The 25,765-nt window shown below is 33.1% G+C and overlaps 2 protein-coding genes across 2 annotated transcripts; one reads left to right on the top strand and one right to left on the bottom strand.

Annotated features, from left to right (window-relative positions):
* Positions 1–7,675: 7,675 nt before the first annotated feature.
* On the bottom strand, positions 7,676–10,414 carry LOC139899810 (phenylalanine--tRNA ligase alpha subunit, cytoplasmic-like). Its single transcript, XM_071882645.1, has 12 exons — positions 10,016–10,414; positions 9,760–9,885; positions 9,585–9,677; positions 9,396–9,452; positions 9,253–9,332; positions 9,009–9,105; positions 8,801–8,897; positions 8,628–8,699; positions 8,462–8,528; positions 8,254–8,379; positions 7,827–7,881; positions 7,676–7,726 (listed from the first exon to the last, which is right to left on the bottom strand). The coding sequence occupies exons 1-12, from the start codon at positions 10,184–10,186 to the stop codon at positions 7,676–7,678; spliced, it is 1,092 nt and encodes a 363-aa protein (XP_071738746.1). The 5' UTR covers positions 10,187–10,414.
* Positions 10,415–19,368: 8,954 nt separating this feature from the next.
* Positions 19,369–25,002, top strand: LOC139899809 (RNA polymerase II C-terminal domain phosphatase-like 4). The gene is made up of 5 exons (XM_071882644.1): positions 19,369–19,463; positions 20,666–20,751; positions 20,972–21,087; positions 21,196–21,376; positions 24,455–25,002. The coding sequence occupies exons 1-5, from the start codon at positions 19,369–19,371 to the stop codon at positions 25,000–25,002; spliced, it is 1,026 nt and encodes a 341-aa protein (XP_071738745.1).
* Positions 25,003–25,765: the final 763 nt, after the last annotated feature.

Below are 25,765 nucleotides of genomic sequence, written 5' to 3'. Positions count from 1 at the left end.
ATTATTATTGATATGATTAACTTTTATTGTTGTTAATTATTAAAAGCATGACATCATTAAATTATCTATTAGAGACATGTTACAACTTTATAAGCATATGTTACAACTCTTGGAAGCAGTCGATGACCTCAGCGTAAACTCTCTTTTATAAGATAGAATAGAAGATTCTTAATTTAGCTTCGGTTCATGATCTTTCCACATCACTCAAAGTGTATCATTTGCTGCTAGAGTTATGGGGTGTTTGGATTTGCGTTTTGAAAATTGATTATGCGTCTTAAATAATCAGAATCAGATAATCAGCTGTATCAAAACGTGATTTTAGTTAATAGTGTTTGGATTTAATTATGCTGTTTGATATCGCAATAATCAGATAATCAGTTTTCTAAGTGTTTGGGAAAATCATATTATTTGATAATCTAACATGCAAAGTTACCAATAAAGACATTCCTTTTACAAATAATATACAATGATTTAATAATAATTTTTTCATAAAATGTAAAAACTATTATCAAATATAAAATAGATCGAGATATACTACACCAAATTCTAAACATTAATAAATAAATTATATAACACATGAGATACTTGTATACATTCTTCAACACATTTATCATGATACTGTATTTATTTTGTAATCAACTACTTCGTAATTGATAAAGATCGTACTCGTAATACTCCGTCTACCATTATAATTATAACATAAAAATAATATTACTCCGTAAATGATAGTCAACATATAACATAGGCATAGGTAGGAGTACATACATCAAAGTATATATAAATTATTAATTACTATAATGCACAAGAATGAATAAAAATGAATGGTCACATCATTAATATAAGAAATTGTCTAATGTGTATGCTGAATTTGTAGTAGACAGAAAGCAAAAAAGGGCATAAGAAATACGTTAAGCCGTAGACAAAATCACAAAAAGCAATTAGTGCAGTAAATTGTAGGAATAAAGAAGAAATAAAAGTAGGGTTAAAGAGAGATGATTTTGTAAAAAGTATAAAAAGGGTAAAATAGTAATGTTTATTGGTGTGAAATATTTTGGGGAACTGCGTTTTGTAGGCAGTACCTCATCACCTACTGCAAGGAAATCACGATTTAGAGACCTAAAATCGCAAAAAATCAATTTTTAACATATCTTTCCCAAACAATAAAATGAGATTTTTTGTGTTTTGATAAACGTGATAATTAAAAAATCAGTTCTAATCGCAAAAACAAACACCCCTTAAAAACAACCTTAGTTAACTTTATATGTGTGATGTATATATTTGTTGACCCGGGTTTTAAACCATTGTGGAGAAAAATAGAAAAAGAAAAGTTTCGAGGGCTGAAATGAAAAGTAGTAAAACTTTAGAGCTTGTGACACTAACACAAAATTTAGGAAAACTGTGAAAGGAAAATTAGGGTTTTGGGTTCACAGTAATCAGGGAAAATGAGACCACGTGATTTTGATGTGAAGAAGATGTTGAACTACAAGTAATTTCTGATTAATTACTCTTTACTAGTTTCGGCGGATGCTTTACAGGTAACGATTTCAATTAAACACCTTTCGATCGTTAGAAACGCCAAGAATCAAATTATTTATTTTTATTTTTTACATTTTTATGAAATTGACGTATAAGTGTAATCGTGAATATATGTATTTGTATATATAGAGGCATTTGATGTCGTTACAAAAATAAGATACATTCAAGCAGAAGTTTGGAACCCTAGATGATCAAAACACTGATGATCAACATTATTCAACTGAGGATTTTAGCTTTGTGGATTATGTATGAGATCGATTCAGATACTTTTGGGGTATATTAATCTGTGGTATTGAATTTTTAATATAACTTTACATAAATTTGTTAGACATTGACTGATTTTTTTTTTGGCTTGTTCTATTTGCTGTTTTGGACGGCCTTAATTTTGTAATTACAAAATGCTGTTAGGGTTCAGTTCAATAAATAAAAGGAAATCATTTTGCAAGAATGAGTGATTATGGTGGATAAATCGTGCTAAATACGATGTTCGGTATTGTATTCACATTTTCTTAGTGTTGAATTCAATGATATCTCACGTTCATTAATACTTGTAGCCTTCTTTATACATGGGCCAAAATGGTTGCTAAATGAATCTGAAAATCCTGAAACCACATATTAGTCTTAGGTGACTTTTGCAAATAGATGGTCTGTTTTACTTGACCACATCATCCATGACTTATTACCACATTTGTACCTCTGTTTTTTCAAAGATTTGTTTTGTAACTTTGTAGATACCTCTTCGTCAATATGAACGACGAGAAGTCAATAAGAACTTCCTTCAGCGTTAGAACTATGCTGATTTAGGGTCCTTCTGTAGTGACCCGAACTTTTCCATGTTTATATATATTAATTGAGATTGATATTTACATGATTAAATGTTTCCAACATGTTAAGCAATCAAACTTGTTAAGACTTGATTAATTGAAATATGTTTTATATAGACAATTGACCACCCAAGTTGACCGGTGATTCACGAACGTTAAAACTTGTAAAAACTATATGATGACATATATATGGATATATATATAGTTAACATGATACTATGATAAGTAAACATATCATTAAGTATATTAACAATGAACTACATATGTAAAAACAAGACTACTAACTTAATGATTTTTAAACGAGACATATATGTAACGATTATCGTTGTAAAGACATTTAATGTATATATATCATATTAAGAGATATTCATACATGATAATATCATGATAATATAATAATTTAAAATCTCATTTGATATTATAAACATTGGGTTAACAACATTTAACAAGATCGTTAACCTAAAGGTTTCACAACAACACTTACATGTAACGACTAACGATGACTTAACGACTCAGTTAAAATGTATATACATGTAGTGTTTTAATATGTATTTATACACTTTTTAAAGACTTCAATACACTTATCAAAATACTTCTACTTAACAAAAATGCTTACAATTACATCATCGTTCAGTTTCATCAACAATTCTACTCGTATGCACCCGTATTCGTACTCGTACAATACACAGCTTTTAGATGTATGTACTATTGGTATATACACTCCAATGATCAGCTCTTAGCAGCCCATGTGAGTCACCTAACACATGTGGGAACCATCATTTGGCAACTAGCATGAAATATCTCATAAAATTACAAAAATATGAGTAATCATTCATGACTTATTTACATGAAAACAAAATTACATATCCTTTATATCTAATCCATACACCAACGACCAAAAACACCTACAAACACTTTCATTCTTCAATTTTCTTCATCTAATTGATCTCTCTCAAGTTCTATCTTCAAGTTCTAAGTGTTCTTCATATATTCTACAAGTTCTAGTTACATAAAATCAAGAATACTTTCAAGTTTGCTAGCTCACTTCCAATCTTGTAAGGTGATCATCCAACCTCAAGAAATCTTTGTTTCTTACAATAGGTTATCATTCTAATACAAGGTAATAATCATATTCAAACTTTGGTTCAATTTCTATAACTATAACAATCTTATTTCAAGTGATGATCTTACTTGAACTTGTTTTCGTGTTATGATTCTGCCTCAAGAACTTCGAGCCATCCAAGGATCCGTTGAAGCTAGATCCATTTTTCTCTTTTCCAGTAGGTTTATCCAAGGAACTTAAGGTAGTAATGATGTTCATAACATCATTCGATTCATACATATAAAGCTATCTTATTCGAAGGTTTAAACTTGTAATCACTAGAACATAGTTTAGTTAATTCTAAACTTGTTCGCAAACAAAAGTTAATCCTTCTAACTTGACTTTTGAAATCAACTAAACACATGTTCTATATCTATATGATATGCTAACTTAATGATTTAAAACCTGAAAACACGAAAAACACCGTAAAACCGGATTTACGCCGTCGTAGTAACACCGCGGGCTGTTTTGGGTTAGTTAATTAAAAACTATGATAAACTTTGATTTAAAAGTTGTTATTCTGAGAAAATGATTGTTATTATGAACATGAAACTATATCCAAAACTTATGGTTAAACTCAAAGTGGAAGTATGTTTTCTAAAATGGTCATCTAGACGTCGTTCTTTCGACTGAAATGACTACCTTTACAAAAACGACTTGTAACTTATTTTTCCGACTATAAACCTATACTTTTTCTGTTTAGATTCATAAAATAGAGTTCAATATAAAACCATAGCAATTTGATTCACTCAAAACGGATTTAAAATGAAGAAGTTATGGGTAAAACAAGATTGGATAATTTTTCTCATTTTAGCTACGTGAAAATTGGTAACAAATCTATTCCAACCATAACTTAATCAACTTGTATTGTATATTATGTAATCTTGAGATACCATAGACACGTATACAATGTTTCGACCTATCATGTCGACACATCTATATATATTTCGGAACAACCATAGACACTCTATATGTGAATGTTGGAGTTAGCTATACAGGGTTGAGGTTGATTCCAAAATATATATAGTTTGAGTTGTGATCAATACTGAGATACGTATACACTGGGTCGTGGATTGATTCAAAATAATATTTATCGATTTATTTCTGTACATCTAACTGTGGACAACTAGTTGTAGGTTACTAACGAGGACAGCTGACTTAATAAACTTAAAATATCAAAATATATTAAAAGTGTTGTAAATATATTTTGAACATACTTTGATATATATGTATATATTGTTATAGGTTCGTGAATCAACCAGTGGCCAAGTCTTACTTCCCGACGAAGTAAAAATCTGTGAAAGTGAGTTATAGTCCCACTTTTAAAATCTAATATTTTTGGGATGAGAATACATGCAGGTTTTATAAATGATTTACAAAATGGACACAAGTACGTGAAACTACATTCTATGGTTGAATTATCGAAATCGAATATGCCCCTTTTTATTAAGTCTGGTAATCTAAGAATTAGGGAACAGACACCCTAATTGACGCAAATCCTAAAGATAGATCTATTGGGCCTAACAAACCCCATCCAAAGTACCGGATGCTTTAGTACTTCGAAATTTATATCATATCCGAAGGGTGTCCCGGAATGATGGGGATATTCTTATATATGCATCTTGTTAATGTCGGTTACCAGGTGTTCACCATATGAATGATTTTTATCTCTATGTATGGGATGTGTATTGAAATATGAAATCTTGTGGTCTATTATTATGATTTGATATATATAGGTTAAACCTATAACTCACCAACATTTTTGTTGACGTTTTAAGCATGTTTATTCTCAGGTGATTATTAAGAGCTTCCGCTGTCGCATACTTAAATAAGGACGAGATTTGGAGTCCATGCTTGTATGATATTGTGTAAAAACTGCATTCAAGAAACTTATTTTGTTGTAACATATTTGTATTGTAAACCATTATGTAATGGTCGTGTGTAAACAGGATATTTTAGATTATCATTATTTGATAATCTACGTAAAGCTTTTAAACCTTTATTGATGAAATAAAGGTTATGGTTTATTTTAAAATGAATGCAGTCTTTGAAAAACGTCTCATATAGAGGTCAAAACCTCGTAACGAAATCAATTAATATGGAACGTTTTTAATCAATAAGAACGGGACATTTCACCTTCATGATCACAAATTTTCAAAAAGTGCAATGCTTTATGTTTGAAGTGTTAATATCCAACGACATTAGTTTGTGTTGTCTTGAATCTAGTCATTACTTGTGCTACTGATGATATCCAGTACTGGGTTTGACTTTTGAAGTCAAAACTCAACTATTTCTGACTGTACAAACGCCACCATAAATCGATTAAAAAAAAAAAAAAAGTTAGGTACATTTGTATTTATACTGTGACTAGTATGTGAGCTCAGTTCCATTAGAAAGTTCATCGTTAATTTGTTTAAGTCAACGTTAAAGTCAAAACGCACTAGATCTTTTCATTTTATGGTGTAGATAAAGATAATTAAGATAACAATAAACCTTAATCAGAATCATGTATGTTTGACTTGTATTATTCACAGGAGTTTAAAAGAATCCCCAGAATCACAAACATTTGAGCCCATGTTTAAGATGTCAATAAAAACGTTGTAAGTATCCGTTCTCTCGTTCAATGATAACCAAAAGGTCAAGCTTCATTGACCTAAATGGAAACCCATTGAGCCTACATGATATGATTGCCAGTGTTCTAACAAGGTTAGGATCAGGTGAATCGTTAAAAGTGGTTGGAAGTTCACTCGGCCTAAACCAAACCACAGTTGTTCAAATAAACAAACGCTTAGTAGACACCTTGATATCAAAAGGACTAGCCCCAGGGGCGGAATATAGGGTATCACAATTTAACGGGAAAAATAATTTTACACTAATTTTTTTTTCTTTTTTTTTTTAACCAAAAAATAAGGTTTTTTTTTAGTGTTTACCCATGCTTGATAATGAAAAATATATTAAACTAGTGAAATGACCCGTGGAATCACGGGTTCGTTTAAACGAAACAGTTTAATTATATGTTTTAGGTGTTAAATGAATGTAAATGTTAAAGTCATTTAGTTTAATGACACGTGGAATCACAGAGTCCGACTAAAAAACTCGTCAGCTTAACATATCATCAAACACCTAAAATGCGTATTAAACAATCAACATCCAATCATAAGAGATAATATTGGTTGTTATATTATAAACTAAAAGTATAAATTAAAATATAAATATAGAATCGATTTCCGTCTACCTACTTTTATAACTTCTTGTACTCAATTCAAAATAATTAATTAAAAATTATTCAAAATTATTTAATTTTAATAATTAAATAATTATTAATAAGATTTAATAATAATAATTAATTAATAAAATTTAATTTTAATTCAAAATTATTTAAATTAATGACATCATTCACCCTGCTTAGATTTTTTTCTTTTATTTTTTGATTTTTTTAATAAAGGAATTAGTCTAATAATGACATCATCATTTTAGAATTTTAATAGAAACTATAGATAGATTTTTATACTCGCCCATCTATATCCGGGCTCCCAAATGTAAATTTGAAAAGATCGGGTGCCTCCCAAATTGTTGTAGTGATATTGACACCACTCATGTTTTGATGCCTCACCCATCCGTTGACCGGTCAACCAATTATTGGTGTGACAAAGAGAATAATCAAAGCATGACTTTGCAAGCGATTGTCGATCCTGATTTAAGGTTTCTGGATGTATTTGGCGGCTGCCCTGGACATATGACCGATGAACAGATCCATAAAAGTTCAGTATATTTTTCAAAAATGCAAAAAAGACGAGAGATTGAACGGGCAAAAAATGAAATATACGAGAGATTATATAGTTGGTATTTCAGGCTTCCGATTGTTGAAATGGTTGATAACTCCATATAATGCACTAATGGAGACAATCATTCAAACTCTGAATTGTTATTTAACGAAATGGTGGTTCAAACTCTGAAATTAAGTTGTAGTATTATACTTTATATTAAATATTAATATTGGAAAGGTAACAATAATCAGAAGGATCTAATCCTCTGCCTGCTCTAATTCAGAGAAGAAACATAAAGCTATCTTCCTGCCCGCCCCAAACTACAATAGCAGATGCCAAAACTCATGCATAGAATCTGAATGATCCCTAACTGACTAACACCGCTAATATATAAAGAAATTGACCATGTATTGGGCTTGGCCTCATTATTATTGGCATGTTCTCTATCATAGACCAATAAGGCATATGCCATTGCTCTTGATGAGCTGGAGATCCGCCTGCAAAAAATAACGTACAGAATAGAATAATCACATTACACGTTTTGAATTATGATGACCGAAAACAAGGTACTTAGATGGTTTTAAAAAGTGCGCATGCCTTGTGCCCAAAGAGATCTCTGATATTGTTGATGCCATAGAGAATCATAGTTGGCCTGGAGTGAAAACAGATTGATTTTAATATACTGTTGTACAGTTGGACTATTTGGAAACAATTATTGCCATTTGAATCATAAAACCTAAACATATGGTTATTGAAACATGCACTTAACATTCTAAATATATAGCAACCGATCAAACTCGGTAGTTAAAAAACTTGCCTGGTTGCTATTTGCACACATTTACCTATCAAACTGGTCATTTACATAAAGTTTTATCTTTAACAGACCAAATGGGTTGAGCCAAAAAGTCTAACTAAAAGTTTTACAGTTAAACAGGTTGAAGACCTTTATTGAAATCGAGTATAAGATAAGTTCCTCTTTTAAATTACCAAAAAAAAAAAAAAAAAAAAGGTTTTCACGTAGTACCGTTCAAGGGAAAGTCCCCATGCAATAACGCTGACATCATCAGGAAGTCCCATAGGAAGTAACATTTCAGGTCTGAACATCCCAGAATTTCCTACTTCAACCCATTTCTTTAAGCCTTCATGATAACTGCCCCAACATAAAAAAAATACATTATTTAACGAACGTTAAACATACTTTCACAATTAAAAAACTTCTAATCAAGTCTTACCCAAAAATCTCCATGCTGGGTTCGGTGTAGGGGTTATAAGCAGGCTTGAAACGCAACTTAGACATTCCTGCAGGAACAAAATACGGCATATTTATCTATGATTTATGATCAATGTATTATTGTTAATTCAATGTACGTATTAGAATAAAACTATATAATACTTCACCTAAACGAGAGAAGAAATCACCCAGCACACCCTTCAGGTCCCCAAGACCAAGTCCACGATCACATATTAGCCCTAAAACAATAGTAATGAATCATCAATCATAATATTAGTTACAACACTGAAATGTGAAATGTAATGTAATTCATACAACCACGAGCTATATTCAATAATACCTTCTACTTGATGAAACTCAGCAAGGTGAGTCCTATCAACTGCCTCGTTTCGAAAAACGCGGTCGATGCTGTAGTATTTTTTGGCTTCAAAATGTTTCTGCTAAGTACAACCATTAACATGTTCATACACAGGATAGTTAATATATAATCCTTTATCACCTAAACAATACATGATATTAATTAAACAAGAACCGGAAAATATTAAAACCTTTGCAAGAGCATACAGCATCCTTGAGGACACAGCAGTTGTATGAGTTCTTAACAGGTTTTTGTTTGCTTCCTCTCTTTTCCAGTCATATCCATACCTACAGATACAATACACATGTTCTACAACCTTTAGGAAGAAACAAATCATAACCATAATAATACATATATTATATTTTATTATATATGGGGGCTAAAAAAATACAACATATAAGGGCACAAGTGCTATAAAAAGAGCATATGCATACCCTCTTGAACCATAACCTCCAGACTCATGAATATGTCTGACCCGTTCAACATAATCTTCAGGAAGAGTTAACATATGTGACTTAACATAGATAATAAAAAAATGCATGTTCTATTTTTGCAGAATGGACATTGTGTTAATTACCTCTCCATCATCTATCTTTAAAAGCATGGCCTTCACAGTATCTTCAACATGATCAACCTACATCAAGTCAAAATTTTCAGATGTAGTTTTTACTATGTCAATAAGAAAACTAACTTAACGACGCATAAATCTATGTGTTTGAGTATTCAAGTCTTAATTAATACTACTGTATTACGCAACAAAGTTTACCTTTCTAGAGACTTGTGGCTTCCCCATCTCCACCCATTTATTTTTTATCGCTTGCTGCCAACCTATTTTAAAAACCAAGTCCCCCAATTTTGTCTGCATAATTAAAGAAACAATTTATTATTGAGTATATTTGCATACTATTGCAGATAAAAAATAATAATAATAATTGTTTTACCTTCAGTACTGCACATGAAATACCCTCTGATGGAATAGCTGAATATAGTTGAAATTCTGGAGATCCATTAGAGGCATAGGTTTTGCCTTCAGCTGTTAATTGCCATCTCTCTATTCTACTAATAGGCTATATAAAAAACGCATGTATATGTATAATGTATGGATGGATAATCAAATAATTGTACATTTTCAGTTCAAATTAATGATCTTAATTTTATCAGTAAAATCAGTAGGTACTAGGTAGAATAAAAACGGACCTGAGCAACAACGAATTCAGAGCCAATGAGGCTCTGGATTACACTCACAATTTCGTCGTGGCTGAATCCACGTTGAGCAGCGAACACACCGGAATCCACTAATTGTTCATTAGTATTTTCCAGAAACCCTAGTATTGAATCTTCAAGTGTTTGTAACTTTAAAGTGTTCATGAGTTGAATCCCAAAATAACAGCGCAGCTCTGTATGTTGATTTTTTATTTTATTTTTCAACAATGTAACCGTAGAAATCAAACAAAGCAAGAACAAGAAGGGGCGGTTGACAGTTGTAGAGCGAAAGAGAAATCTATACCTGGGTTGGAAACGTTTAAAAGATGAACGATTGGGGTTAAGGTTTTGGGATGAAGCTTTTTGGTCTACCGCTGAAGAAGGATGAATGGTTTTGATTTAAAACAATGATGAAGCTGATAGGGTTTTAATTTGGGGTAGATAGAATGATTTATTTATTAGGTATAACGCCGTACGTAAGTACTCCGTAATAGTTAGACGGATATACGGTAAATTAATTTGAGGGGTATAATACTCAATTTATATAAAATGGGGTAGATGGACAAAAACAAGTTTGTAAGAATCACCTTCCCTTCCTTCCTAAAGTAACTCAAGTTTAACTTAAGCCTCAAATTTAACAGAACCTGGTCTGTTAATGAGCTCTTTCTCCGATTCTGGGCCCGTTAATAGTGTTGGACCGGGCTTTGATTCTGTTGGGTTTGGTTCCGGTTCAAGGGATACACTTACTTCAGTCTCAGTTGGACCAGTTGAGCCTGGTGGACCGGTTCCAGATGTGGTTTCCATTGTTTTCTCAGGCGAGGGACTTTGTTTTGATAAAGGGGCGGGAGTGGGTGTGATTGAGAAGAATCTATGCTAGATTTCCGAAGAAGGGTAGGGCGTTTGTTCCGTCAAAGGTTGGTTGATCCGTTAAATTGCTTTCCAAAGGATCGTTTCTTTTACAAAGTACCCGAATTGGTGTCGCCGTCCAAAAAAAAACTGAATTGATGTTTATCCGACAAAAAATGACGGCGGTGATTTCAAGTTCTCCAGCAGTCGGTTAATGTTTCATACCTTCTGGCTACTCTCTTGACCAAGTTTGAAGTTCTATGTTGATTGAACCGGATGTTGTTAAATTCGATTTTGAATGGCAAAATTAATTACAGTAATTCTTATGTTAATTAGTAAAAGCACAGAAAAAATAATTAGATAATGATGACGACAAGTATGGCTGATGATATGAATAAGATAGTGTAATCCATATACGTACGTAAGGATAAGGATACATGATAATGATATAAAAGACAAAATCATGTATCACTATTCACTTGAGAGTAAAAATTGATTGAAGGAATATGTAACGAAAATTTAAAATGAGTGAACAAGTAGATTTAGGGATTTAAGGGTCTTGGTGAAGGTTGTAAAACTAGCAACTCCACGAGAACTCGGCCGAAACTTTTTGAGGAATTTTCGACGACTTGGGAAGAACTCGGATATTGACTAACATTAACTTTTTAATTTTTAATATATCTCTTCTCTTCTCTTTTAATTATTATTTTGTTATATTTCAGTAGGCTTATAACTACCTTTAGTGGTCTGGTTCAATATATTCAAATTGAAAGAACCAATAAAAGAGAGATGTGTTGTAGAAGATATAGGAGAGAAAGAGGTTGAAGAGGTGTGATGTATTTAATGTATATGTGTGTTTTTGTAACTTACATTATGCACATATATATAGTACAAATTTTACTATCCATATTTGACTAATTAACATCCATATTTAACTACTAAATTTACAACACTCCCCCTTGGATAGTAATTTTTTAAAGAGCAATTAATACTGCCTCGTTAAAAACCTTGCTAAAGAAAACCCAGTGGGATAAAACTTTAGCTAAGGGAAAAAGAGTGCAGCATAGAGTTGACTCCCCCTCAAGTAGACAACGCTGAGTCGTCACATCTTTTGAACTTGCCTCATGCCAATATTGTGAACGTATGTTTTGAAAACGGCGATTAACAGTGCTTTGGTATAAAGATCAGCAGAGTTGTTGATTGAACGTATCTCATTTTAATCTGGTTGTCTTTTACGAGATCTTGAGTATATGAGAAGAATCTGAGGTTTTCATCTGAAACTGTATCATCTAAATCTTTTATGTACAAGTTTGACCCATGTGATTTGTCTACAGTCTCCTTCATGGTTTGCTCAAACTGTTGTTTCAATTCCTATTCCCTTTCAGTCTTTTTCTGAGCCTTACCAATATACCATTCTTTTCCATCAAACTTATGACCGTTAAGACCGTTTATAGCTTTAGCGCCTCGTCAGCATTTATGTTTTGTTCTGTCATTTTTGATACTCTTCTTTCATTTGTACTATGTAAGCTGTATTATCTTCATAGATAGTTGTTGGGCTTTTATAGCGTTCTAGTCCACAAGAATCAATAATGATTTGTATCATTGATCTTAACTAAAATCATTCCCGAGTAGCTTCATGTAACGCAATCACTTCGGCATGATTTGATGATGTTGCAACAAGTGTTTGTTTTGAGAACGTCATGATATTGTGGTGCCTCCATTTAGGAATACATATCCAGTTTGAGATTTAGCTTTATGTAGATCAGATAAATAATCTGCATCTGTATAACCAAACAAATCTTGTTTCGAGTTGTTAGAATAAAATAATTGTAAATCAGTAGTTCCCCGAAGGTATCAAACTATTTGTTTGATCCCATTCCAATGTCTTTTGGTAGGGGCTGAGCTGAACCTTGTCAACAAATTAACTGCAAAAGAAATGTCAGATCTTGTATAATTTGTAAGATACATAAGAGCCCCAATTGCACTAAAATATGGAACTTCTGAACCAAGAAGATCTTCATGATCTTCTAGAGGATGAAATGGATTAGTATCAATATTAAGATCTAACAACCATATGAGTACTTAATGGTTTTTGTCTTGTCCATATTAAAATATTTTAAAATCTTTTCGGTATAAGTTGTTTGATGTATAAGTAAGTCATTAGTTATATGCTCAATACGTAAATCAACGTAATACTTGATTTTTATTTTTATTTTAAAATCTTTCTTTAGAAGTTGAATGGCTTCATAGATTTCTTTATTTAAGATAATTGATATAAACAGCTATGATCACATATCCGAACATTGTTTTTATAAAACACACGTGCAAATAAGTTTATATGTATACCCTTTTCTTATCAAGTAGTAATTTAATCGATTATACCACATACGTCCCGATTGTATAAACCCATTTAGAAATCTTTGTGATTTAATGGAATATATTTCATTGGGTTTTGCATTAGATGCTTATGATACCTTAACCCTTCAGGTATATTCATATATCATTATTAAGTGATCCATACAGATAAGTAGTAACAACATCCATGAGATGCATTTAAATAACTACCAGGTTGATTAAGTATCTAATAAGTAATTGTATTCATTATAGGAGGATAATTTTTCTCCTAATTCATTTCTGGTCTTTGTGGGAAATCTTGAGTTACAAGTCAAGTTTTGCCTTGTAACTTCATTTGCACATTTCTTTTCGGATAAAAATTCATTTGTATCCCATTGTTTCACATCTTTAAAAGTGATAACGATTGATCCAAAAACTTTTCTTTTATTGAGCGATTCTAATTCAGCTCGTATTGCTCCTTTCCGTTGAGTTCAATCACGTCTATTTTGATATTCAATGACAGATTTTGGTTCCAGATCATCATCTTTATTCATGATGTCATTGTAACATTATATGAAAATATTTCATCAAGATTTTTTATTTCATTTCAGTTTCATAATATTGCATAATTTATTGTAATTTATGTATTTACATTTATCAATATCCTCTGCAGAAGGAGTATTGATTTGTGGTTCTTCTTGAACACTTTCTTTTACCTCATTATCAGCTGATTTTCTTTTTCGAGTATTTTTATCTTTGGAACCAATTGGTCTCCCACGTTTCTGCCGTAGCAAAGACTCAGAAGTGACATTATTGCCAACTTTTGTAATTTCAATTCTAGCTGAAGCATTTACTGCTGGTATATATGATTTAGTCACTTATTTTTTGTATCTTTAAATGCATAAAGTAATTAATTTGCAAGTTCTTGCATATGCATTATATTTGAACTTTCTTTTCGCATTCTTTTGTGCGATGATCAATATTCCTTAATTGATGTTCACACCATGAAACATCATTTTATTTATATTTCATTTCTCCCCCTAATATAGGGAACAATGTTTCATTAAAGTGACAATCGACAAAACTTGCTGTAAACACATCACCCGTCATGGGTTCAATATATCTTATGATTGAAGATGTTTCATATCTAACATATATTTCAATCCTTCTTTGAGGAACCATTTGTTGTGATTGTTCAATTAAAAATACACTTCACAACCAAATATTCTAAGATGGAAAATATTCGGTCTCCACTAAAATTAAGTTGGTAATGGAGAATATTTATAACTTGCACTTGATTTAATGCGAATTAATGTCACATCATGTAAATTTACATGTCCCCATATAAATATTGAGAGTTTTGTACTCATTTCTAATTGTCTACTTATTAGCTATAAGCGTTTATCTATTGATTCAGCTAAACCAATTTTGTGTATGCACATGAGCAACTGGATGTTCAACAACAATCCTTGTAGACATATAATAATCATTAAAAGCTTGAGATGTTAACTCACCAGCATTATCAAGTCTCATCCTTTTAATGGTGTAATCAGAATAATGTGTTCTTAATTTAATAATTTGTGCAAGAAACTTTGTAAATGCCATATTACGGCTTGATAACACACAAACATGAGACCATGCGTTAGATGCGTCTATTAGAAAAATGGTCCACATGATGGATGAATTGGTCCATATATATACCCTTGAATTCTTTCAAGAAACATTGGTGATTATTTCTCAATGTGCTTTTCATTAATCGCCATATGTGCTTTTCATTAATCACCATATGTGTTTTTCGTTAATCACTATATGTGCTTTTCATTAATCACTATATGTGCTTTTCATCATATATCATTTTCACCATATGCGCTTTTAATCATATGTGCTGCGCTTTTCGTCATATGCACTTTTCATTATATGCGCTTTTAATTATATGCGCTGCGCTTTTCATCATATGCGTTTTTTATCATATGCGCTTTTAATCATATGCGTTGCGCTTTTCATCATATGCGCTTTTAATCCTATGCGCTGCGCTTTTCATCATATGCGCTTTTTATCATATGCGCTTTTCGGTGCTACATAGATATTTCTCATTTTCGATTATCATTGACTGATAATCATATCCATTATGATATATATCAGAGAAACTTAACAAATTTCTCTTTGATTTGGGAGAAAACAAGACATTGTTTACCAAAAAATTCGTACCATTTGGTAATATGAAATTTTGCCTTTTTCGTTCCTTATATCAAGTTTGCAAGAGCTGATATAGTATTTATAATTCCTTCATTTGATTTAAATCAATGATATATTTCTTAGATTTGATCATAGTGTGTATGTTACTACTATCTGCAATACATAGGTCTTTACCATTTAATTGATGTTGTATTTCAGCAGGATTCATACTAAAACTTCAAATAAGATAATCAAATAATGAGTTATATTTCAGCAAGATAATCAAATTATATTACCTGCAAACAAGTTATAATCTGAAGTACATAAAAGATAACACTTAATAAAACATATGCGTTATGGTCTAAAACCATTTATTTATGAGCGATACATAAAAAAAACTAGGCATCTTAAAAAATTCAAACCATTCAAGTCTCAAGGTAGCTCAGGGTTAATTTAATCAAGATTTGTCAACAGATTCACTCTCGTTTTCTTTTCTTTTGGGACTTATTTGTAGAGCTAAACAAGATGTTCATGTATTCAAGAAATACTAGACTGATGATCCACGTTACTAGATCATTAATAAGAATCTCCGGAATTCTTATAAGAGCGTCTACTAATATCTTTAATTTTATTCTTTCATGGATCACCGTTATTATTATTTTTTTTATTTTTTTTGATAATTAATATCGTATCTATCTTTGAGTATTTTCCATAATACACTTGGATTTTCGATCATATAATATGTAGATTCTAAGGACTCGTCAATATGTTTGCTAAGAAAAATACTTACTATTGCTTTCTCTTGTTCGGAATAATTGTTATTTCATTCAGGGTTTCTAAAATACCGTTTGATTCGAGATGTTTTTCTACATTCATAACCAATGTTAAGTAGTTGTTCCCACTTGTTCTAAATGAGCAAATTTAAGCCTTTTCAAATTCGACATTTTCTATTATCAAAAAGATGAATAACATAAATCATAATCATAATCAACTTCTATTCATAGACAAATAATAAAATGAAATTAGAATCATTTTAAATTCATAAGTAGCAAACAACAGAATAATGGTATGATTACAAATAATAAAACCACAAGGGCAGGATAGAATATAGGTTCACCCGGTGGTATATTAGCAACAATGATGATAGTTAATATGACCAATACAATAGGAAAAATCATCCTTGTGTGAATCATTTTTACAAAAACTTTTTGAGAGTAGTAATCTGAAAAATGAAGATTGATTTGTGAAAATGTGAAAACGGAGATGTTTATTTTATATTTGAAAAATATAGTTGTTGTAACGTAGTCAGTTGACGTTAACAACCGTTATGTATATATGACCGTTGTAACGTCGTTAGTTGACGTTAACGAATAAAGTCACTATATCAAAACGCGTATGAGTAATATAAAGGACAAGATTTTTTTTTCTTATTTTAACTTTTAAGATTTACTTTTAATAAAAATACAAACTACTTTTTCTTATTTTAACTTTTAAGATTTACTTTTAATAAAAATACAAACTACTTTTCTTATTTTAACTTTTAAGATTTACTTTTAATAAAAATACAAACTACTTTTTCTTATTTTAACTTTTAAGATTTACTTTTAATAAAAATACAAACTATTTTTTCTTATTTTAACTTTTAAGATTTACTTTTAATAAAAATACAAACTATTTTTTCTTATTTTAACTTTTAAGATTTACTTTTAAGAATAAACATTAGTATGCATGAAATAAATAATGATTAATTGCATAAGTAATCATAAATGTTAGATAACATATAAAGGCCCCATCGTATTCGTATTGATCGGAATTAATCTCGACCCATGGTACCGTGTTGTCAAATGACGTGTTGCGTACATAAAGTACCGTGTTGTCAAATGACGTGTTGCGTACAATCATGAGGTCTTATTAACATAAATATAAATGTTAGTGAAGTTAATAAGAGTTAGATTACAGAAAATATAATTCAGGCGGTATAACCGACCATATATAACTTAAATAACATAAATATAAATGTTAGTGAAGTTAATAAAAGTTAGATTACAGAAATATAATTCAGGCGGTATAACCAACCATATATAACTTAAATAACATAAATATAAATGTTAGTGAAGTTAATAAAAGTTAGATAATTTCTTACCTTGATTAGTGACGTGTGCTTGCTTAGATAAACCTTGATTATACGGAGCACTTCGTGCTGATAACGTGTTATATTTCAGTAGGCTTATAACTACCTTTAGTGGCCTGGTTCAATATATTCAAATTGAAAGAACCAATAAAAGAGAGATGTGTTGTAGAAGATATAGGAGAGAAAGAGGTTGAAGAGGTGTGATGTATTTAATGTATATGTGTGTTTTTGTAACTTACATTATGCACATATATATAGTACAAATTTTACTATCCATATTTGACTAATTACCATCCATATTTAACTACTAAATTTACAACATATTTATTATTTACATATTGAAACAAAATCAATATTAGCAAAGCATAATGAGTCTTAGCCCTTGATGATATGTTTAGATGTTAATCCAACCATTCAATTGAATTACTATTACTATTACTATTACTGTTACTTTACTATTACTATCTAAAACACAAAATCATGTAGCACTATTCATCAATAGTAATCAGGAGTATTTTCATCATTTCACTTTTTTTTTTGTCTCTAACGATAAAAGAAGCAACTTTCGTAAAAGAACCAACCCTTCAATGTTACCAAAAGATGTCGAAAAAAATTCTTTTTTACAAAAAAATCAACTACCTTTTTTTTTTTCCTTCCTCAACGATAAAAGATGCAACTTTCATACAAGGAACAAACCGTCAATGCTACCAAAATATGTCGAAAAATATTCTTTTTTACAAAATAGATCAACTAACTTTAAAAAACAAAAAAAAGGCCAAAGAAGCAACTTTTACAAAAGGAACAACCCTTCAATGTTAGATGTCGAAAAAAATTCTTTTTTACAAAATAGATCTGGAAAAGTTCGACCGCCCTAAGCCAACCAGTAAGACTTTTTTTTAACTCGCATTCAAAACGGAGCTCCCGGTGCGAAGCGAGGGTTCCACAACTAGTTATTTGCTAATACTTCATTCATCCTCATTTCCTTTGCTAAATTTATTTCTCAAACCTAATTAATAACGCCAAATTAATTCTATTCAAGTAATAGATGATTAAATAAATCGAAGAATGACCAAAGGGCATTTGGCCCAGCGGTATCGTGGTGGCCCTCCAACCAAGAGGTTGAGGGTTCGAGTCCCACTTGGGACATATTCGTGGTTGTAAATATTCGTGTTAATGGGGTGGGTGTGTGTGTGTGTGTGTGTGTGTGTATGTTTGCCTTTTAAAAAAAATAAATCAAAGAATGACAAAGGAATATTACATAAATTTGCAACTAAATATTGAGGCCTGATCAAACCAAAATCGTCTAGTATGAATAGATTTCGGGTTTGAATGCTTGATTTGGGAAAAGAGTAGATCGAATGTTTTAACTCCAATAATTGTGCGAACCCCGATTTGAAATATGGATTCCAAGGGCGTAAAACAATCGATCAAATTAACCTTATTCGATTGTGATCGAATAAGTTAATATCTTAAGGCGAAGATTAATTCCGATGGTGGTCGGTGCACCGATCGAAACTGAGTTAACGACTGGAGTAGCGCTACCGTAATTGATTTGGGCAGAGTAACGTTAATGCATCCAGTGTTGTGTGATTGGTGATCTTGCTCACATATTTGTAGATGTTTATGAGGGAATGGTGACGTGACACATGTCCCTTTCATGGTTATAACGAACTTTGCTAATTCCGAGGGGTGACGTGGCACCTGTCATTTTCATGGGAATAACAGATCCCAACAAACTTTCCTATATTCGCGGGTTAACGTGGCATGCAACTTGCTTGCATGCTCGCTCCGGGATGAGGTGTATGTTCCTGGACGGCGCACTTCTTCCGGGATGGCATGTTCGACCCGGGAAGGTGGCCATATGTCGGTTTGGAATGCTGAACTGGGAGATGGTCCGGCTAAGGCGTCACGGTGCTTTCAGTCTACCCGAAAAGGTCCGGCTAGTGTTTCTTCACGGTTACAATCATTATGACTAGCTATGTGATGCCAGTTACGTGTGTAACATCCGCATTTTGGGCCTAGTTGAAATGACCATTGTACCCTTGGGTAGGGGCGTAATTAGTGATTTTAATAATTGTATGTTTATAATTAATTGTGTATTTGGTTAAGACCAGTTTGTGACAAGGGTCACAGAACAGGTTCATTTGTTTAATTTGGACTCCGTTAGGGCCTTCTAACGAGGTATGAAAGATATTAGATAACTGATAAATACCCGTGTATTATGGGATATTATATTTTAACACATAAGAGTGTATGTATTTGCTTCTTTCACCCATTTTCTAGACTTTTCCCAACAAGTACGTACCTAAACTCTACACCATCTCAAACCCTAAATTGATCCAAGCTTGAAATTGATTTGTGAAGTTATAGGAACTGAATTATATCATCTTTGTAAGCATCTATCCAGGTTTGTGTGCTTGAATTCATGGTTTAATTCATAGAAATTGGGTTTGGGGTGTAAAATGGGTTTTATGTAATTTTGAGCTTGAATCTTGATAAATTGTGTTTGTTATGCTTAATTGATATTAGAAATAGTTGCTATATAGTTTATATGATATTTTTCAAGTGGCTTTGGTGTTAGAACTTGGAAAAAACAAGATTTAGGGGGTCAAAAACGCGAAAAACAGCGTGCTGGAGCTGTTCTTCAGCTCCCACACGAGTGACAAGTCACTCGCACAAGTGACCACGCATTTGAGGCTCAACCATGCGGTTGAGGACTCACTCGCATGAGTGAGGCCTTATCCGCGCGAGTGAGCACTGGTCAGCGTTTGGTAAAATTGAAAAGGGCGTAACTTTCAAACCGTAACTCCGTTTTTGATGAATCAAATATCGTTGGAATCGTATTGAAGAGTACTTTTCAATGTTAAACTTTTAAGAAGCTGGATAACACTTTATTTTGGTCAGAAAAAGGAGTTTTAACGTGTATGTCTTGTTTTGCACGCATTTGAGTGACGTTATTGATTGAAATTATAATGTAGACTTATCATAATGTGATTACATGATTGTATGTGTTGATTTAGTGTATGAATTGATGTTTGATGTTGTTTATATTGGGTCGAAACCCGCCTAAATAGTTGTTGCTAATGTTCTTCATCACTCGCACGAGCAATCAATTGCGGGTCATTTTGTCCGTGTTTAAATGGTTTGATCTTTCACAGCACGAAGAGGAGGAAGATCAGCGTATTGGGAAGTACAGAAGAATCAAGTGGTTCAACATCTCATATTGAACAAGTGGAAGTTATAGGTGATGCTTTTATTCTATTCGTTAGTATGTATTATGGTTTCCAGAAAATAAGACTATACCAAGTCTTTTTAAGAAATAAAAAAAAATATACTGAGAAGCATATAAAATACCCCACTACTTAGGGTATGTCCTGAAATCTGTAGAACTTAATCCACTTTAGGCTGTAATATCATCTTGATCTGCAAATTTTGAAGTTCCTGTTAATCTTCTTGATCAGAAGCATCAATGAATGTGAATATGTGCTCACATCCTGGTTTTATTGGAGGAATGTGCTTAAAGTGTGGAGAGAAAGCGGACAGTCAGTCAGGTGTCGCATTTGGGTATATATATCACAAGGTTATCATTTTTTATATAAACAAAAATATCTCCTCTTATATATTTTTATCCTTAAATCATACATAAGTTCTAGAAATTGTGTTATCAAGGAATCTTGTGATGTTGCAGGATCTGAGGCTTGCTGATGAGGAGATATATCGACTGCGTGAGAACGATCTAAAGAATTTGATGCGTCATAAAAAACTTATTTTCGTACTTGACTTAGACCACACATTACTAAATTCAACTAGGATATTAGATATCACGCAAGAAGAACAATATCTGATGAACCCTGACGATCCTTCTCAAGGTAAAGATAAAGTGTGTTTTAGATTATTTTTTGTAGAAAGTAATGTACAACCTTCTCAGTTATACGACTAGTATATGATCGAGGGTAAACAAATAACGAAAGATAGAGTGTTAAACCTTCTCGGTTTAATGTTGATGAAACCTTCACGGTTCAATCTTTATTTCAGGATAACTTCAAAAACAAAAAGTACTGCCATTGTAACAGCTTACAAGAATATATATAGATATTTTAAAAGAAGACAAATAAAAGATAAACTAGGAATTTGAAACAACTCTCTTATTTAATGATAACTTAATAAAAAACTTCAACACTAGGTATTCCCACGAGCTGTTAAGTCTTCAATTCCCATCTTAAATTAAATTGGTCCACATCCAAGTCTTAGAAATAAACATTCAAACTGAGAGGCCCCATCTGCAGCCCACTTTCCAAACAGCCCAGCTGGCCCGTATCTGCATCATCCCCTCCCCCTTTGGAGAGACTCGACCTCAAGTCAAAGTCATCGATGTCATGAACGTATGGAGAGAGGTCTGCCACATGAAAGGTAGCGGAGACGTTGTAGTGACCCTGAAGATCAATTTTATAGGCATTGTCATTGATGCGTTTCAACACTCGAAACGGACCGTCGGTACGCGGGTTAAGCTTACCATAACGACCCCCAGGGAACCTTTCCTTCCTCAAATGTATCCAAACAAGGTCACCTTCCTGATATACAACATTCTTTCGCCGCTTATCAACCCGCTGTTTGTACCTGACATATTGAGCTTCAACACGACCATGTACCTGCTTGTGTAGGGACTTGATTTCACCTGCTTGAGCAACCCCATCAGTGGGACCTGTGCAATTATTAGGATATGGTAACATGTCCAGGGGTGTAACACAATGTTGTATTTCGCGCTTTGGTGGTAATCCTGGTGGAATAGCATCTGGTAACACATCATAAAATTCGGGTAATAATGGGAGTACTTGTTGTGGGTTGTGTGAATTGTCGTCATTAGTTTCTTCAATGACATGTGCAAAGGTTCGTGAACTGGACTTTGTAGGGAGCTGGAAAGCAGTGTGATTGAGGAGCAATGTTGAATCGTTCAGCTCTTTCTTTCGGGTATCGAGTGGTACCAAAAAAATATTAACCCCATCTTGCGGACCCGCGGTCTTTGCGGTCTTTATAGGCTGTGACAATAAGTCGAACGCCACCTGACTAGCTCTATACGCAAACCCAAAATCAAAAACAGTACGGTTAAGGAAAATATTTGGCTCTTTTTTTGCTGTTTTGTGTGTGTCTATGGGAGCAAGGGTAATGTTAACCCCATCCGTGTAGAAATTGTACGTGTTTCGGTCCTCAGCTTGAAGGTCTAATTCTTCTACCATCTTTTTAGACACAACATTAGCACAACTTCCACCATCGATAACCATTGAACACGCCTTACCCGTTGATGTAACATTGGTATTGAAAATATTGTTACGCAGCCATGAATAATCATCAGTTGGAGTAATGTTTGAACTGTTAAGAGATCTGCGGATAACCAGTGCATCTCCTTTTTTGGCATACACAACTTCCTCCTGCTCAATGTTTTTTGAGTTTTGCGTATACCTTTTATCATCATCAGAATCATAATGGGGTGCATCAGTTTCTTCCCATACGGTAATGGTGCGTTTATTCGGGCATTCACGTGCATAATGCCCCATTTTTTGACACCTATAACACTTCGGATTTGTGTTTTTCTGTGGAGTCAGTGTATGGGTTTCCCCTTTTCCCTTATACGTAGGCGAAAAAGTGGACTTTGGCGGGGTTGCGTTTCGCACTAAAGGAACGCTAGTCTTTCCTTTATGTTGTTCCCTTTCCACCTTCAAAGCAAGCCTACAAACGTCAGTATAAGTCCAATGGGGTTGTAAACATACCATATCAGCAATTTCAGGTTTAAGGGCGCCTAAGAATCGCGCTATAATATGCTCTTCTGCTGCATTCACATCGCACTGCATACGTAATTTATCAAACTCGTGAATAAGCTCCTCTATGCTCATAGATTACTGATGCAATTTATGATACTCGATAAAGGCTTATTGTCGATGATTCTCGGGTAAAAATTTATCCTTCATGAGCCTCTTCATCTTCTCCCATGTTGCTACTTTAGATTTGCGGGAAAGATCCCGTTGTTTCTTAACACGGTCCCACCAAAGTGAAGCGTGTTTCCTGAGTTTGAGGGCAACAAGCTTCACCTTCAAGTTCTCCGGAAGATCCTCTACATCAAACACACGCTCCACCGTACTCAACCAATCAAGAAAGTCATCAGGATGTGCCTCTCCGGTGAACATGGGGACCTCGACTTTCATCCCTATATATTACGCAAGGGATCATCTCGATATTCCCTATGATATCCATGATGCTGCTGACCAAATGGGTTATAATGATCATCGCGATCAGCTGTCCATTTGGAGTTGGTGTACTTTCTGTTGTGATGGCGTTCAAGTTTAGCAAGTCGTCGCTGAAGAAGAGCAATTTCTTCATCACGGGGATCGATGTAGTTGCCTCTGTTGGCATTTCTACTACTGCCTACACCTCTTGTTCTTCCTTGATAAATATGTTCAGCCATCCTGGAATCTGATACCAAATAATGTACAACCTTCTCAGTTATACGACTAGTATATGATCGAGGCTAAACAAATAACGAAAGATAGAGTGTTCAACCTTCTCGGTTTAATGTTGATGAAACCTTCACGGTTCAATCTTTATTTTAGGATAACTTCAAAAACAAAAAGTACTGCCATTGTAACAGCTTACAAGAATATATATAGATATTTTAAAAGAAGACAAATAAAAGATAAACTTGGAATTTGAAACAACTCTCTTATTTAATGATAACTTAATAAAAAACTTCAACACTTGGTATTTCCACGAGCTGTTAAGTCTTCAATTCCCATCTCAAATTAAATCGGTCCACATCCAAGTATTAGAAATAAACATTCAAAGTGAGAGGCCCCATCTACAGCCCACTTTCCAAATAGCCCAGCTGGCCCGTATCTGCATCAAGAATGGGTAACATCATATTAACTATGTGTGTAACTCATAATTTGTAATGACAGATGCATTGAGAGGTGGTCTTTTCAAATTGCCATTCATGCACATGGTAACTAAGTTGAGGCCTTTTGTTCACACTTTCCTGAAAGAAGCAAGTAAAGTGTATGAAATGTACATTTACACTATGGGTGAGCGTGCTTATGCATCAGAAATGGCAAATCTGCTCGATCCTGGTAAGGTTTACTTTGACTCTAAGGTTATTGCACAACGTGATTGCACCACAAAACATCAGAAGGGTCTTGATGTGCTACTGGGGCAAGAAAGTGAAGAAAGTGTTATTCTGATCCTTGATGATATTGAACAGGTAAGCAATTTGAATTTTGACATCATAAATACTTATGTATGGATGAAGCACAAGGATAGTTTGATCTTAATGGAAAGATATCTTTTTTTCGCCTCTGGTTGTAAACAATTTGACTACAAGATTAAATCTCTTTCTGAATTGAGAAGTGATGAAAGCGAAAATGATGGTGCTTTTGCATCAGTTCTTGAAGTGCTTAAACGAGTACACAGTATGTTTTTTGACCCGGTATCTCAAAGTTGGTGTAAATAGGAATTGGTATTCTTAAATGTTTGTGATAAGAATCAAAGCTATAAAAGAAATTTTGGCTAAAACTAATGTTATATATACGACTAAGTGAGGATATGCTATTTGAGTGGTAAATTAATTGTTCAATTATGTAACTGAATGTTGTGTGAATTCATAGTGAGATTTTATGTTTTCTCATTTTTTCAACCTAACTTCTGATGTTTTTGTTACAATTGAAGAATTGATATGTAAAACTTGTAAGAATTGATCGTTTGTATTGATTGAACTATATTGATACAAGCCGAATTAGTTTTTACAATGAGATGCTAATCTATTTATAAACAAAAAACTAACGGCTAGTTGGTCCTAAAGAGCCGTTGGGAGTTATAGCCGTTGATGGGTTTTATTTATTTTATTTTCTAACACTCCCCCTCAAGTTGAATAGTGGGATTCCCGATATTCAACTTGACTAAGACTTCACTGAAAATTCTTCCGTTGACCGCCTTTGTGAGTATATCTGCTAATTGGTCTTCAGATCTAACAAATGGGAGAGAGATAATTTCGGCTTCGAGTTTTTCCTTTATGAAGTGTCTGTCGATTTCAACATGTTTTGTCCGATCATGTTGAACTGGGTTTTCTGAAATAGCAATTGCTGCTTCATTGTCGCAAAAAATCTGACTAGTGTCTTCTGGTGGGAATCCGATCTCCGTTAGTAGCTTTCGAATCCATAACGCTTCTTGTACTCCTCGTGCTATTCCTCTGAATTCAGCTTCAGCACTTGAAAGAG

The sequence above is a fragment of the Rutidosis leptorrhynchoides genome, chromosome 3 (genome assembly GCF_046630445.1).
Source record: "Rutidosis leptorrhynchoides isolate AG116_Rl617_1_P2 chromosome 3, CSIRO_AGI_Rlap_v1, whole genome shotgun sequence".
NCBI classification, from domain to species: domain Eukaryota; kingdom Viridiplantae; phylum Streptophyta; class Magnoliopsida; order Asterales; family Asteraceae; genus Rutidosis; species Rutidosis leptorrhynchoides.
This window is presented reverse-complemented; position numbering and strand designations above follow the sequence as displayed.

Coding starts and splice junctions, on each gene's coding strand:
- LOC139899810 (XM_071882645.1), bottom strand. CDS start 10,186: ATGAACACTTTAAAGTTACAAACACTTGAAGATTCAATACTAGGGTTT. Junction 9,453..9,584: donor AGCCACAAGTCTCTAGAAAG/GTAAACTTTGTT, acceptor GACTTGATGTAG/GTTGATCATGTTGAAGATAC. Junction 8,529..8,627: donor TGATTTCTTCTCTCGTTTAG/GTGAAGTATTAT, acceptor TTGTTCCTGCAG/GAATGTCTAAGTTGCGTTTC.
- LOC139899809 (XM_071882644.1), top strand. CDS start 19,369: ATGTCGGTTTGGAATGCTGAACTGGGAGATGGTCCGGCTAAGGCGTCA. Junction 20,752..20,971: donor TGAACAAGTGGAAGTTATAG/GTGATGCTTTTA, acceptor CTTGATCAGAAG/CATCAATGAATGTGAATATG. Junction 21,088..21,195: donor TTGGGTATATATATCACAAG/GTTATCATTTTT, acceptor GTGATGTTGCAG/GATCTGAGGCTTGCTGATGA.